At 42.2% G+C, this 15383-nt stretch overlaps 1 protein-coding gene across 10 annotated transcripts in view; it reads left to right on the top strand.

The window, feature by feature from the left end:
• The window catches only part of fam49al (family with sequence similarity 49 member A, like), a 30111-nt gene extending 14980 nt beyond the window's left edge, over window positions 1-15131 (top strand). For 2 of the 10 annotated variants that reach the window (XM_029513388.1, XM_029513387.1), the window contains 10 exons: window positions 3373-3452; window positions 6528-6649; window positions 7946-8051; window positions 10487-10623; window positions 10739-10816; window positions 11019-11135; window positions 12142-12221; window positions 12608-12734; window positions 13408-13478; window positions 13599-15131. In XM_029513388.1, the coding sequence (XP_029369248.1) occupies window positions 3380-3452; window positions 6528-6649; window positions 7946-8051; window positions 10487-10623; window positions 10739-10816; window positions 11019-11135; window positions 12142-12221; window positions 12608-12734; window positions 13408-13478; window positions 13599-13662 (975 nt within the window). In that variant the 5' untranslated portion in view covers window positions 3373-3379 and the 3' untranslated portion in view covers window positions 13663-15131. Of the gene's footprint in view, window positions 1-3; window positions 2243-3372; window positions 3453-3611; window positions 6650-7945; window positions 8052-10486; window positions 10624-10738; window positions 10817-11018; window positions 11136-12141; window positions 12222-12607; window positions 12735-13407; window positions 13479-13598 lie in introns of those variants that run through there. The other 8 variants (XM_029513390.1, XM_029513384.1, XM_029513389.1 and 5 more) reach the window with 8 other exon arrangements.
• Window positions 15132-15383: the final 252 nt, after the last annotated feature.

Here is a 15383-nt window from a genome sequence, read left to right as displayed (position 1 = left end):
GAGGCGTGAGAGGCTGCTGGTGGCTTTAAGGTTCTATGAGGTGCATCTTTGAGTTTCCCAGATGTGCTCTTCAACTGATTTAGGTTTAACTTGTAAAGACTGATGCATCAGCTCCAGCGAGCTGGATGCCTTTTGTCGACATCTTCTGCTGAGATGAGCAGGCGATATTGCCAGGCCAACGGTATCCTGGCAACCATCAGCCGAGCTCTGCTCTCTGGATGGACCACATGCTGCTCCAGACTCGATGTATGTGTTGTAGTGTGTGTGTGTGTGTGTGTGTGTGTGTGTGTCTGCCTGCTGTGCAGCTACCACTAACACACAACGATTCATACAGCTTTCATTGTCTCATATAAAGCTCCGATATCAATCTTAGCTTGACTTTGCCTTTGCAATCACCTTGTCAGGCCGAAGATATGAATTGTTTATTCATATATTCATAGAGTCAGTTCAGTGAGTGTCTTGGAGCAGGTGGTCTTAAAGTCAGAAGGAGACAGGCTGCGCTTTGTACCTTTGGACTGCTGCTCTTGGGTTAGAAGGAGCAGTGACTCAGCATACAACTCCCTTTCTTAGCCTCCCAACAGATATTGCAGGCAGAGTCAACCTATGATACGCAGTAACCCTCGTGTCTGAAGGGAAAAGTGCTACTTTGGAGAATGTCATCACGCTGCCTCAGCAACTGGATGGTGTAAAGCCATCGCTTTCTCATGTGTACCTCAGTGCTGCATTGCAACAACACTTCTTGCTGAGTAACTGTAAAAAGATCTTTTTTTTTTCCCCATACAGGATGATGCCATCTTGTAAACATGCTAATTCAGACCATAAATCAGTCTCATGAGGAGAAACTGACAGGTTTTGTGCTTGCAAACACAGCACATAAACAGATAGGGTGGAGGCCAGAGGAAGTGAAACTTGGCAGCGGCCTTCTGCCTTCTGCCACCACAGTCCCTCAAAGATTCAGGGGGGTGGGCAAATGAGGACGATTAAGGGGGCGACTTTCATATTTGTACGGCTGAGAGTCGTTTATGAATATTGAATTTGTCTTGGATTTTCTGTTTACCATGTGTTTGTTACACGCACGCTTTCTAACCCTCTCCCTCGTCTACGCCTCACCAGCCATTTTCATTAAATTTCTCCACTAAGATCCGCTCGTCTTGCAATTGCTACATAGCTAAAGTTAACATTATTCATCAGCCTAGAGGTAGGCTCACTCCTTAACTCTGCCTAGAAGGCCTTTAAAACCTTTTGTCTTATATTTACAATGAAAGCTGAAGCACTTGTCAAGTGACAATCACACATTTGGCAGCAAAGAAACTTTATAATCATTAAAGGTTCTATATAATCTAGTATCACATACATATTCTTTCTCCTTCAGCTGAAGATGAAGCTGTTCAGTGTTCATATTTTGTGGCAAATTCAAACTCTCATCTTTGTGATATTGACCAAACCTGAACTAAACATTATTTGACAGCACAAGCCGTGTTAGCTCTACCACGCATGACTGGATTAAAGAAGCTGAAATCTGGAACCCTGTATTATATTTTGACATACATGAACACTGTGTGTTGTTTATGGCGTTGCATAAGAACATGTACAGTGCACTAATATTACCATGTAGGCAGGCATATCCTGCCCGTCTGACCTGCACGATAATCTAATGAAGCTTGGATCATTGGTTTCATAAAGTGCTGGCATCTGCCCTTCGGGTATGAAGTATAAAGAGCTTGTCTTAAAGTATCTATAGACTGCGATGCATGAAGAGCATTAGTGGAGAGCAGCCTGTATATAGCAGGCTTTTATTGGGTTACTATAGTCATGTAAATGGATTAAAACCACTGCTCAGGTCTCTGTCTCCCAATGAGGGAGCTAAATGATTCGCTGTTGGATTTAGGTCCCCTTGTAATTTAATACAGCATACGCTGCGCATTGGACACAAACTGTGATCAGTGTCATTTATGACTGGAATGTCTGACTTTGCTCCGGACACATTTCTTAGACAGGCAGATGGAGAAGTAGAGGAAGATGAGATAATTAGACAAGTGCAGATGGGTAAAAAAACTAAAACAGACACAACCTGCTGTGTTCGCCATGTGCATGTTGTGTATTTTCATGCGGGTTGCCAGGTTCTGTGTACTGTATGCATTTTGTTGTTTCCTCCCGTCCAGGTCGCCAGCCATGGGGAACCTCATTAAGGTCCTTGGCAAGGATTTAGAGAACTGTCCACATTTTTTCCTGGACTTTGAAAGTAAGTGAGCACCGGGTTGTGTGCACATGTCTGTGTGTTTGAAATGTGAGCTCACGTGTGTGTGTGTGTGTGTGTGTGTGTGTGTGTGTGTGTGTGTGTGCGTGTGTGCGTGTGTGCATGTGTATGTGTGTGTGCGTGTGTGTGTGTGTGTGTGTGTGTGGAGCAAAGGTGTGTTCATCGGGGAGGTTGCTGGGCAGGGTCAGGGGATGTATATCTGGATGTGAGCTGGTGACGGTGTGATGGAGTGCAGTTGTGGGTGTAGTTTGTCATTATTCAGCTGCTCTCTAATCCCACTCTTAGTGTTTTGTAATGTTAAGAGCTATTCTGTATAATGATAGATGACGTGACGTAAATACATAGTAGACAAACAAACGTCAATATATATTTTCAGAGCAGACTCAGGTCAGCAGTTACCTCTGAAACAACAACATTATTTGTTTCAGCACAATTTAACAAAATTTCCTAAGAGTCACAATAAAGCAGATTTTATCTATAATTTTTCATCGAATTATTTGAAATGCTTTTTCCTCTTGGTTAATTTATTTTTAGTTGTCTGTTCAAACTGAAACCATGCATTACATTTTATATAGAATCATGTGAATAAAAATTACAGATTTTAAATAGCTTTTCTTTCGTCTTTATGCCCAAACCCATTTCACCTTTAACCTTGAGGAATGCTGTAATTAATGCGACAGTAAGAGTGGGACTAAAGATACCCTCTGTCCGTGTTGCCATACTTCACCCAGGGTATACTTCCATCACGATATCACACCATCCCACCAACCCCCTCTCATCCGACCCCCACCCTGACACCTTCAACCCCCAAACACCCCACACACGCATGCACGCACGCATACACACACACACGCACACGCACATGCACACACACACACACACACACACACACATATATATATATATATACAGTCCAGGCCAAAAGTTTGGACACACTTTCCTATTCATTTGAATGAGAAGGTGTGTCCAAACTTTTGGCCTGTACTGTACACACACACATACATACATACACACACCCTCAGCTGACACATTCACTCACGCACATACCTTGTGTGCACAACCCCCAAAACCCGTCCCCTCATCACCCACAGACTTGTTCCCTCTCTCTGTTCCAGGGGGCTCATGGGAAACCTCCTGAAAGTGCTGGCTTGCGCCGAACTTGAGCATGGCCCAATAGTTTTCCTTGACTTTGAACGTGAGACCATCCGCTTCTTATTTATTTGAGTTATCCTTTCTCTATGTTGCGTTTACCCCCCCATTCCATCAAACTTAGCCGACCATTGTGCCAACTTTACGTTCCCTCCTTTTTCCCCTTCTCCTCCTCCCTTTCTTTATCTTTTGATTTCTGCTCCAGGGACTGGCATTTGAAAGCCATTTGGCTTCTTTCTAAGGAATCTTATTCACACAAACACACACCACATCTTAATAGATTAAGACAGATGCACAATGGCATGGTGACGCTGTGGCAGAATGACAACAATAATGCTTTGATCTCATCTCCTAAGCTACAACTGTGGAGAAATAAACAGTGAATGCCAGTTCTGTGCGGGTTTCTGTTGCTCTGGGATGACAAGAGCTAACAAAAAGTCTATCGTCATCCCACCACCTCCTCATCTCCTCACCCTCTTTTGTGTGACCTCCTGAGTGTCTGACCTATCTGTGAGTGTGTGTGTATGTGTGTGTGTGTGTGTGTAGTACTAAATATGTGTGAGACACTGAAACTGATCGGGAGAAGCTGAAACAAAGAAATACGGCTTGTCTTCTCATTCTCCCGTTCAGTGGATTTTAAACTTTACAGTGTGAAAATGTCCATCTTAACAAGTCATTAAGCAAAATGCTAAACAAGAGCCATTCTAGTAGCTCTATGAGGCACAGCAGCTCCTCCGGGCCAAATCAAACAAACCAACTCAATTAAATCAATAAACCAAAAACAACAACAAAATCACATTCTCAGGATTATAAAGTTAAGATGCGGATGTTTTGCTGACATCATATTTAAATCTGTATCTGTATAATCTTAAACGAATGTGTAACAATTCCCAATAAGCACTGGGTGCAGAGCAATGCCACTCCAAAGGTTTTTATTGCTAACAGTGCTGACTGTCAGCCATGTCTTTTACAAATACTGAGCTGGAAAAAAAATTAAAAAATCCTTATTTCTACATAAATAAGAACCATACAACAAAATGAACTGTTAAGAAGAAGATACTTTGCAATGTATCCTGATGTGTTCTGCCCTTCCTCAAGCGCTTTTCATCTTTAATAGCTGACTTCCTTCTCCTCCTTTACTGACTGTATGTTACAGCGGGAGAGCTCACTGCTGGCAAGACACATCAGTTGTCAAATAGGCTGAATTTCCCCTCCATTTATTAGGAGTGTGACTCACTTGACTTCAAAAGCGAATGCAATGAATCAGACCCCCCGTAAACACACACACACACACACACACACAGCCCATCTGTGAGCTCTCCCTCTCAGTGAGACACCTCTGTCACACAGCAAAGTTTGGTTGAAACTATGTAATGATGTTTCATGAAGCTATTTATGACTGAATGTTAGAGTCACTATGGCATGTCTGACGGATCAGAAGCAAATATTAGAAATGTGGATATTTTCTTCATTAACCGTTTTGTACATCCCACAAAACAAAAGAAGGTGTTTTGGTCAAAGACAGGAGTTAAATCTAAAAGTATTTCCTGGAGGGACCAGGTCAGCTCCTGGAGTTTAGTCATCTCTGCGAGGTTGTGAAACATCCAACAAAAAAAAAAAAAAAAAAAACCAACAAGTCACTGTGTCCGTCAAGAAATTATTAAGCATTTAAACCCCTGTAAGTGAAGAAAACATTTCTTTTGGGCAGGGCCAGACTTTGACTCTGTCTCCAGTCTTAATGCTATGCCAACCTAATGTCTCCTGGTCACAGATTCATAATTGACAGTTTGATATAATAGTGTTATCAGTTTTTTCACTTGACAATAATGCAACCTATTCCTTTAATGCCGGGGGCACGGTGCATTTCATGCTCGCTTATTATTCATAACAGGGAACAAACTATGTAGCTGTTTACCAGGTAGCTGTTTACCAGAGGAATGCAGGGCTGTATTAGTGAGAGCTCAACACTAAAATAGCAACGCATGCTGTGCTTATTAAGGAAGCCAGTGTGCGTGTAGGATAGCACTTATTTCGTGATTAACTATTTCTCTGCGGGGAGGCAATGCCTAGGGGTGTGAAAATAATCAGCAGTGCTATCTCATGTAGAGAACTGCATGGCCACACTCCCGCTTCCACTTAATACCTGAGTCACACATCAAGCCGGATCGCTTGAAGAGAAAAAAAACAACAAAGAAACAAACAAATAAATAACAACAAAATAACAAAATGCAAACACAATGATGAAGCAAGACGGCACACCCTAAATTATGTCCCTCACAATCTCTCCTGAATGCTCGCAGCTCACCATGTGGGCAAACAACGGATAAGTGTGACTGGGAGGTTCCCTGCAGCAAAAAAAATTGAGTTTACAGTATGTCTGCTGCTCAAGGGTGTTAGTGTGAAACAAAGAAAGTAGGGGAGTGGGCATGCCCAGAAATTGGTCCCCCGCTGCGTTTTTTGTTTTAACATTTCTCACAATTTAATCTCAAGGCCAAAAAAAAAAAAAAAAAGCAGAAAAAGATGGATGAGACTATTCCATCAATCTGAAGGGACAATCAAATCTATCTGAGCTTGTATGAGATGTGGACACTTCAGGAGTCAGACAAGTGTCCTATAGGTGCACATGAAACTGTTGGCAGCGGCACCCTCTTCCCAGCAGTTACCTGAAATGACACTGACTGGTCCTTATTGGGTGACCACACTAATCAAACCTCACTGTGTGGCAGAGTGTAGCTCTCACGTCTCTTGGTGCAATTCTCTGATGGATAAATTGGATCATTCATTTACTGACCAGATTTTGACCCTAGATAAGACGGCTGTAATGTCCACTAACACAATGAAATGCAGTAATTACCAGTTGCACGGACATGTTTGTATTGCAGTCGTGTAATGAGTGATCGGGGCTCTAGGACCTCGTGTTTTCTGCCCCTTCCTTTGCCAGTAACCTCCTCCCCTCCTCAAATCTCCTCTCACTTTTCATCACTCTCTGCCACCTCCCCTCCTCACTGTTTCCATCTCTACCCACACTTTACATCGCACTTTCACTTCCCTCTCCTTCTCTTCTCCCACTTCTCTTCCTCATTTCCTCCCTCTGCTCTTTCCTTCCGTCCTCCCCTCCTAGATGCCCAACCCACAGAGGCAGAGACAGCCGTGTGGAACCAGGTCAGCGCTGTGCTGGAGGAGGCTCATGGGATCCTAGCCGAGCTGCAGTCCTATAATGGCGCGGGCCAGGAGATACGTGAAGTGAGCATGAAGCAGTCAATAAGTGCTGAACATCAATAAACACAAGCCGTGGCACAGACACACAACACTCGTGTGTGATTTACATGGCCTGCCAGGGTGAAACTCTGACATGTAGTGTACCATGTATACACTGCAGGCTGACGTAGCAATGTGTGAAAATATTTTTTCAATCCGGCCGTTCATGCAATATGCTGTTTTCAGTGTCAGTGTTGCAGTGGAGGCAATAATATTGTCCGTTGGAAAGCTGGTATGGAGTTCTTGATGAGCACCAGTTACCGTTTAAGTGTTTTCAGCTATTCCTCAGCATCACATTACTGCAAACCAGTTCCCTCTGGAGTATGAACAGCCACTGCAGATTGCTCAGTGCTTGCTGTTGCTCTGCTTGTTAACAAATAGTGCTGAATCGTTTCCTCCACTTGCTTCCTAACCTTGAGGACTTTGAAGCATATCTTAAAAGCAGCCTCACCCTCTTAACTGTGTTTCATTTAACGTCTGTACCTGCTGAAGATTTCTTTGCTGCTGTCGGGTTGAGAGAGTAATCCTACCAGGGATCAAAATGATGAATATGGCTCTAGCATAGTTAATAAGAATAATACAAAATAATAATAAAATAAACATTACTATCAGATGAACAGACAGATATACATTCTGAACCAACACCAAAGCTGATTCCAACAAAACTAAGAAGTTTTGGATCAATTGTCAAAACCTGGTAAATTATAGTCCTCTGTGTCACGGAACTATATTCCGCCACATCAGTGACTCACACTGTTGCACTGCATGACATGCGAGTGCATAATCATGTGTATTAATCCACAGCTGAAAATAGTCCCAAATTACTCCTGTTTAGGGTTCCAGGAAATGTCTAAATGGATTTTAAAAATGGAGGATTATATTCTTGACACATTTGTAAATCCACACTATCAATGACAACAAATGGACTTGTGGCTGAGTGCAACCGTTTATGAAGTAAAAGACGGGAACTGAAACCATATTTCTAACAAATGATTTGTAATGCCAGTAAATACAGTTGAATGTTATTAAATCAGTGGTAAGTATCAGAAATCGAGTTTATAAAACTGGATCATGTTTTGTTTGAAAATGACATTTGACTCAACGAAATCTTAAGTTTGCTAAGATTAATACGGAAGTTTTTCACATGGAATGTGGAATTTGAATGTGGTGAAATTGTTTCACTAAAGTGAGAACTTGCTTCAGGGATGAGAGGGATGGGGTGGTTTTTAACCATTTTTAGAAAGTAACATCTGTGTTTGTGCCTGCGCTCTTCGCCTGCAGGCCATCCAGAACCCAGGTGACCTCGCTCTCCAGGAGAAGGCCTGGAATGCAGTCTGCCCTCTGGTGGCCAAGCTTAAGAGGTTCTATGAGTTCTCCCTCCGACTGGGTGAGTGTGACCATTATTGTATACTGTGTGCATCCAATAAGAGCTGAAATTATAGCTGCCAGTTGCCAAAAGGAATTTAGAACAAAAGTATGCAGTTACCAAAGAAACACCAAAAAGGTGCCTTGTTTCATCCACCTCATTTCAGGGTAATCACTCACAATCATCTTTCTTCAATGGGGGAATTTGTGACAGAATTTATTGAAGAACCTTTTTTTTTTTTTTTTTGGTGTTATGCATTGTGAATGACTGCTGACATATTCAACACTTGCCTCGAAGATTACTACCGCATGCCAACACCAGCCACATTTGTCTTTTACAGAATGCGAGACATGCATGAGCTGAATGCGACAGACGTGACTGTTAGCACATCGTGACTCTGTCAAATACAAGTACAGGAAAGATTTTTTAATCACACCTCACTGACGAGATGTATATGTGTCAATGAACTTTAACTAAGAAGTAGGAGAAGTTCACTGGAAGGTAATGAAAAGCGTCTGTTAGCTTTGAGTTCAGCAGAATTTCTTAACACACACACACACACACACACACACACTCACTCACACATTCGCCATGATGTCCTCTCAGCCATCTCTGCAGCATCCTGACCCAGCAGCCAGGCAGCCGTTGCTACGGAAACAGTGGTACATGATTATCCAGCACAGAGAGAGATGGAGAAAGTGTAGAGTGAGACAGAAAGCGAGAGTATATGCAGAAGAATAGAGTTTGGCTGCCGCCTCTGCTCTGCCTTCCAATAATACTTGGATGTCATGGACATCGTGTTCTCATCTTACCATACAACGAAGGCTGACTAATAATTGATGATAATGTATCAGCACTAATGTAGCTGAGATACAGTTCAACAAAAATCTTGTAGATGCCTCCTTACTTCTCTACTTATGGAGGGAAAGAGATCAAATCTTAATAAGCGGAAGAGTACAAACAAGCACATCAATCGACGTTTTGCCTCTGGCACCACTTTTTTGATGCATGTGTTTGATCAAAGGGGCAAATAAGAGGTTGCGAGGTACCACCTACAGTAGTTAGATAGCTGCAGTGTCTCTTTATCCAAACTGTCAGTCCATACCTTCAGGACGCAGTGGCTCAATGTGGGGACTGTGTGCTCTGTGCTCACAGTGGGGTTTCTGCCCAGGCCCTTTAGATGAAACACTTCACTGCTGTATTTATAGAAGGCCCTGATGCATTTTTAATGCAGAGGAAAGGATGGGGGCTCTGGAGACTTTGCTTCTGAAGCATTACTACGACAGACAGAGATACAGATCCAGTGTCTGAATTTATTAGAGGCCTCCCAGAAAGGAAGAGACTTTGGTTCAGTGGCATATGTGACACAGAGGATTCATATGGTCACTGACATACTGGCCACAAAGTCGCTCAGCTGTGATATGATCTCTGTGGAGTACCACTCAGAGTGTATGTTCATTGAGTTTGTCTTGTAGGGTGAAATTTATCAGCCTGCGGCCAGTGAGGACAAGTAGTGTCCAGCTGAACTGCAGAACCTTTGAAAACATCAAACTAAGTCTCCAGGCCCAACCCAGTCATAACAAGACAAGAGTTCACAGCCACGCTAGCAGCTCTGTGACGCTGCGTGTTGTGCTAAGTAACGTGTGAGAGTGTGAAATTAAAAAAGGACAATTGAAAGGAGTTTGTAAAGAGACTGTTAAATGAAACTACGTAAGACTAAGAGTCAGCGGCTATGCAAGCAGTTTTACATCTGTTAACTCTAATGACCAACAACTGGTAATACTAACATCTGATGTGATAATATTAGCGTTTATTGCTGTGAGGGAATTCTGGAGTGAATGATGTAAATTCAGTTATAACCCGTCATGTTTGAGGCATGTGGGCTTAATGGTCAGGTCAGTCAGAGATCTCATGATTTCAGCATAGGAGAGACGAGCTCAGACGCCCAGCAAGCAATAGACAGGGGACTCATGTGATTCTCATAAGACCTTCAATTTACACAAATTTAAATTTATATATGATTCAGAGGAAAGGTTTCACAGTTACATTTTCCCGAAGCAAAAGGGGTCTGTCGGTAAATCTCTGGTCACCTTAAAGGTTAAATCTTAGCCAGAATGGCGTGAGAACATGAATCTTGTTTTCATTAGAGACCCAAAGGACTATTTATTCTGCCTAAGGCCAGCCACCCAAAGTGCTCTGCCCAACAGGTATCCAGTGACATCCAATGAGGAGGTGACGGAGCAGGGGCAAAATGATTGGAATCTGTCGCGGTTAAATTTCTGCTACTGCTGCTCCATCTTGTTTTTCAAGCTGTTGACATCAAAGAAACTTTTGATCCAGGCCAGATTAGAGAGAATTACAGCAGTCTGAACATGACAGATAAAAGCCTGCATAGTAGCTGTACTGAATGCAGATTCAGGCTTGTGTCGATGAATTTCTAATGTGTACCTTCGCAGAGAACGCCCTACGCAGCCTGCTGGAGGCGCTGACGAGCCCGCCCTACGCTCCCATGCAGCATCTGGAGAGAGAGCAGGCTCTGGCCAAACAGTTTGCTGAGATCCTTCATTTTACACTCAGTTTCGATGAACTAAAGGTGAAGGAAATGATTCTTGTTCTAATTACATTCTGACCTTTCCTGTATTGAAATATCAATACATGTGCTGAATAGCTTTGTGAAAACATAAATCACCTCCTCGCCCACCATGCAGATGACAAACCCAGCCATTCAGAATGACTTCAGCTACTACAGGAGGACCATAAGCAGGAACCGCCTTAACAATCAGCAGGTGAGTCCATGGGGAAAAGGTCTGGCTCAGGTGTGGCTTATACATCTCTTTTCAATCATTCATGACTCTAGTGGAGGTGGACACTCAATATTTAATTTGCCGATCAAGTTGCACACAAGTTAGCTCCATCATTAACTCGGCTCCAATTTTGCCATCTGAATGACTTTGTTGGGGATGACATCCGTTTTGTATTGTCACACAGCTGGAGGCAGAGAATGAGGTTAACAATGAGATGGCCAATCGGATGTCCCTTTTCTACGCCGAGGCAACACCCATGCTGAAGACTCTGAGCAATGCCACCACCAAGTTTGTTTCAGAGGTAGAGTTCCTATGTTTCCAATGCCGGATCAGTGCTTTAGCAAATGTCAAAGTTAATTATGCCTATGGTTAACTATGGCAGAGTGAGTCAGAACTGACCAGATTAGAGCTTTAAATACTGTCACACGAAGCTGAATCTCATTCATACTAATAATCAAACATAAGATTAAGTCTAAAGGTATTGTCAGCAAAATGTGCAAATCATTCCCCAATCCTCAATTATATTGCTATTACTGATGCATTTGTGTGTACACAGGAATCTGGTTAAAACGGGGTTAGGAATGGAACCATTTTAGATTGTTGCTGCAATTAGAGGGAATTATCTTAAAAAGGTAGCAAATCTGAGAAGACTGTTAACAAAATATGCAAAATATGTTTATATAGTTGTCAATTATATGTAGCTGAGTCACAGTGCAAATAACCAATCCATCTAGTGAGCACAATCGCGGGTGAAGGCTTAATAAATAATACGTTTCTATTGACAACCTCACCCTCAGTGCTGATGAGTGTCACGATAAATTGTGACGCATAGCAAAATATTACAGGGTTAGGGTTCAGTGCAGTGTCGGTTTATTCCCCGATACACTTGGGTCCTTACTTCAAGTTCCCATGCTGGACCATTGCGTGAAAAACTCATCTCTTCCTCCGCCTTGCTGTCATGACAGTATCTTAGATTAGATGCAGTCTGCCTCTGACTTTACACCTCAGTGCATTTGGATGGGAAAAACATCAGAAGAATACTTCTGAGGCTCATACAACATTTAGAGGACATGCTGGTCATGATTGCCTGCCCTCCTTCCTGTCCCTGTGCTCGTACTGAACTCTGCAGATGGGCTCTGTCTCCACCTTGTGGTACAACATTTTATCCCCTCAGAGGGCACAGCTACAAAGGAACATAATTGATGATTAGTTTTTAAAGGAGTGGATGGACATTCAAAGTGGCCACATATTAATTGCACAAAGGCGTACGTGCAGTAATTCCTTGTTTTCCTTTCTTCGTCCTTTAGAATAAGACTTTGCCCATAGAGGACACCACGGACTGTCTGAGCACCATGGCCTGCGTGTGTCGTGTCATGCTGGAGACTCCGTGAGTACTTTCCAATGTGTTCCCTTGTTCCCTTCAACCCCGCTCTCTTCCATGTCCTTCTCTCCTTGTCATCCTCTTCAAAAGACAGAAGTCTAACTTCTAATTGACAACCCTTTTCAGAGTGAACACAAAAGAGGTCTTCTCAAATTTGAGACACCAATTCAATACACTGAATCACTTATTCAGCGCCTAAGGGACGTACCCTCATCCTTCATGCCGAGTTTAAAATCTCTTTTACTAGATTTATGCATGTGAATCAAAAGTCATCAGTAACTTGTCAATCTCAAAGGACTTTGAAGATTGTAGCTTGTTCTCAGATTATAATTCAAGGCACTTTCGGTTTCATTGGTTATCTCATTTTTCCTCCACTTTTGTGTCCGTCCCAGGGAGTATCGCTGTCGGTTCACCAACACAGACACCATGCTGTTCTGTATGAGGGTGATGGTCGGCGTCATTATTCTATATGATCATGTTCACCCTGTTGGAGCTTTTGCCAAGACCTCTAAAATTGATGTGAGTGCACAAACAGTGTTCCAAATGCATGCACACGCCTATAGTTTCCTGTCAAACACCCCCTTTAAAATGACTTTTTTGTAGTATTAGATAAAATAGCTAAATTTTGCTGATTCATGAATACAACAGTGCACAATGTTTTACTTTTTCAAATGATATAAAACCGACATTTCCAAACTGAGCTCATATTACGTTGGCATACATTAAAACAAATGGATGTTAGCCAGCCAGGCCATCTACTTCTAATGCAATGTATGATTTGCCTCCATCAACATTGGATTTCTTTCTGATGGTACATCAACACTGTGAGATGATCCTACTTCTGCCTTCATATGTCTTTAGAAGCTGCTAACGCATTATTTTCTTAGCCTGGGAGCATCTTATTCCAAATAAAAGTATGTTCAAATGCTGTTTGAAACATCAAACACATTATCATTTATACATCGGCCCATTCCAGTGAAACAAACAAACTGAGAGCCAAAAATCATTTTTTAAATCAACTGCTCCCAACCACTGGGCTAACCTTATAAAAACATGGGTCTGCTTATGTATGATAGGTATTCAAACATCCCGCTGTTTTTGAGCCAGTGTTTGGCAGCAGCAGCAGGGGATTAGATGGATCTGAGCCCAGTGACCTTTCTCTAATGCCCTGTGTTGTCTTTGTGCCGGGCAGATGAAGGGCTGCATCAAGGTGCTGAAAGAGCAACCATCCAACAGTGTGGAGGGACTTCTGAACGCACTGAGGTGTGTATGTGTGTGCGCGTGTGTGTGTTGCTCAGTGATAGAGGACGATATAGACAGAAATGTGCCACACGGGGACTAGTAAAAAGCTTTCTTATTTCACTTTGCAACCTTTTTCTACAGGTATACAACACGGCATCTAAATGATGACAGCACCTCCAAACAAATCAGGGCCCTCCTGCAATGAAAAAACAAAAACCAGGAGAGCAGTGAAGAGAGGAAGGAAAGGAGTGCACTTGAAGGAGGAGGATGAAGAGGAGAAGGAAACAAACATCTGGGGCTGATAAACCCGTTTGTTTACAATGAACAAAGAAAATCATCTCCAGCTTAAGAGCAACCTGATGATAATAAGAAGAGGAAAATAATTATATATATTGTCAGCTGTCCATCATTCTGTCTCTCATTTTGTAAAGTAAGAAAAGAGAAAAAAAGCCAGAAAAGAAAATATAGATATATATTAAAAAAAAGTGAAACACAAGCAGCAGATGCAAAGTAGATTTAAGGAGGAAGCTATATTGGAAATATTAAGGTCAGAACTGAAGCAAAGTGAAAATGTACAAAAAAAGGGGTGGGTGGGGGGTGGGGGGGTTCATGTTCCAGCAGTAGTCTGACAAGTATTTTTGCACACACTTTAAAAAACAGCGTCATCTCCTTTTCCCAGAAATCTGATCCCAAACTGATTTCCAGAGCCTCAGCAGATGTAGTGGCATGACACGGCGCCACTCTGTCCCTCAGCTGCACTGGTCTCCACCCGCAGGGCAATTATGAAGCAATGTGATGGATCCACTCCGGAGATTTGCTTCCACCTGCTTCATTTCTTTTCTACATTAGTGCGGCTGGAGGAAAGGAAGCGTGGTGTTTTAAGGGTGCCTCCATCATCACTCTGATTTCTTCCTCATCGCCCCCTACCTCCTTCCCACCCAATACATCCTTGGCATAGGTGTAGTTTATCCCCCCCCCGGCATAAAAACATCCACCCATGTAGTGTATGTGCCCTTAACGCTGTACATGCTCCAGCACAAAACATCCTCCTAGCCGTCTGGCTTTACTTAAATAACGACACATACTCTGTCTCTCTCCATGGTGCTAATGTGGTTTAGATATCACAGTACTGACTTATTATATACCATTTGGCAGGAGAAGGAGAAGGGTTTGTTCTTCCCTTTTTTGCACTAATATATGAAACCTCATATTATAAGAACATCAGATTGGCATTCAGCTTTTCTGTAGTTACACGTTAGTGCACAAACAGGGACAAAAAACAATTTTTAATGTGTTAAGATCCAAGAAAGCCATTCTAGAAAAACCCAGCACACTTACTTCCTCACCTAGTGCCAAAGCTGATTGGTTTACGTTCTCATTACATCACCAAGCCAGGCTCAAGGAGGAGATGATTTGAGAGGATGGAGTCCAGTAGTCATGGAAATATCAATGATCATTTTAAGGAAACATGAGGACTAGAAACTTGAAGTCAGAAAAGGGTCAAATTTGCACACATACATTTTAAGAGAGGGATCCGAGTGTTCCAGTGTAAATATGTGAGGCTTTCCTCAACAGGCATCTACATGGTCAGCTTGGGTCCTGAAGAAAAAAATACAGCCAACACCAACATCTGCATTCAACTTGAATTCATTCTTTTAGTGCGAGACTGATAAAGTCGTTCAATAAGTGGGAAATACAAACGAAAACAAAAAAGATTCAAAAGGAGATTAAAAAGAAGTGCTGTACTTTGGATGTCTATAGCCCTTAGTCTAATTTCATTTGATCTTATAATATATTTTCTATACAGGGGTATGTGCACAAGCATATTCTGTATAAATATATAGATGGCATGTTGTAAAAGTTCTGACAGAAATGTGTAAATAAGGTGTTTTTATTCATTTTTAATTGTTCAGTGACGCTGAAATT

Source organism: Echeneis naucrates, chromosome 11 (genome assembly GCF_900963305.1).
Source record: "Echeneis naucrates chromosome 11, fEcheNa1.1, whole genome shotgun sequence".
NCBI classification, from domain to species: Eukaryota; Metazoa; Chordata; class Actinopteri; order Carangiformes; family Echeneidae; genus Echeneis; species Echeneis naucrates.
Note: the sequence above shows the minus strand (reverse complement) of the source record. Positions and strands in the feature narration are given on the sequence as shown.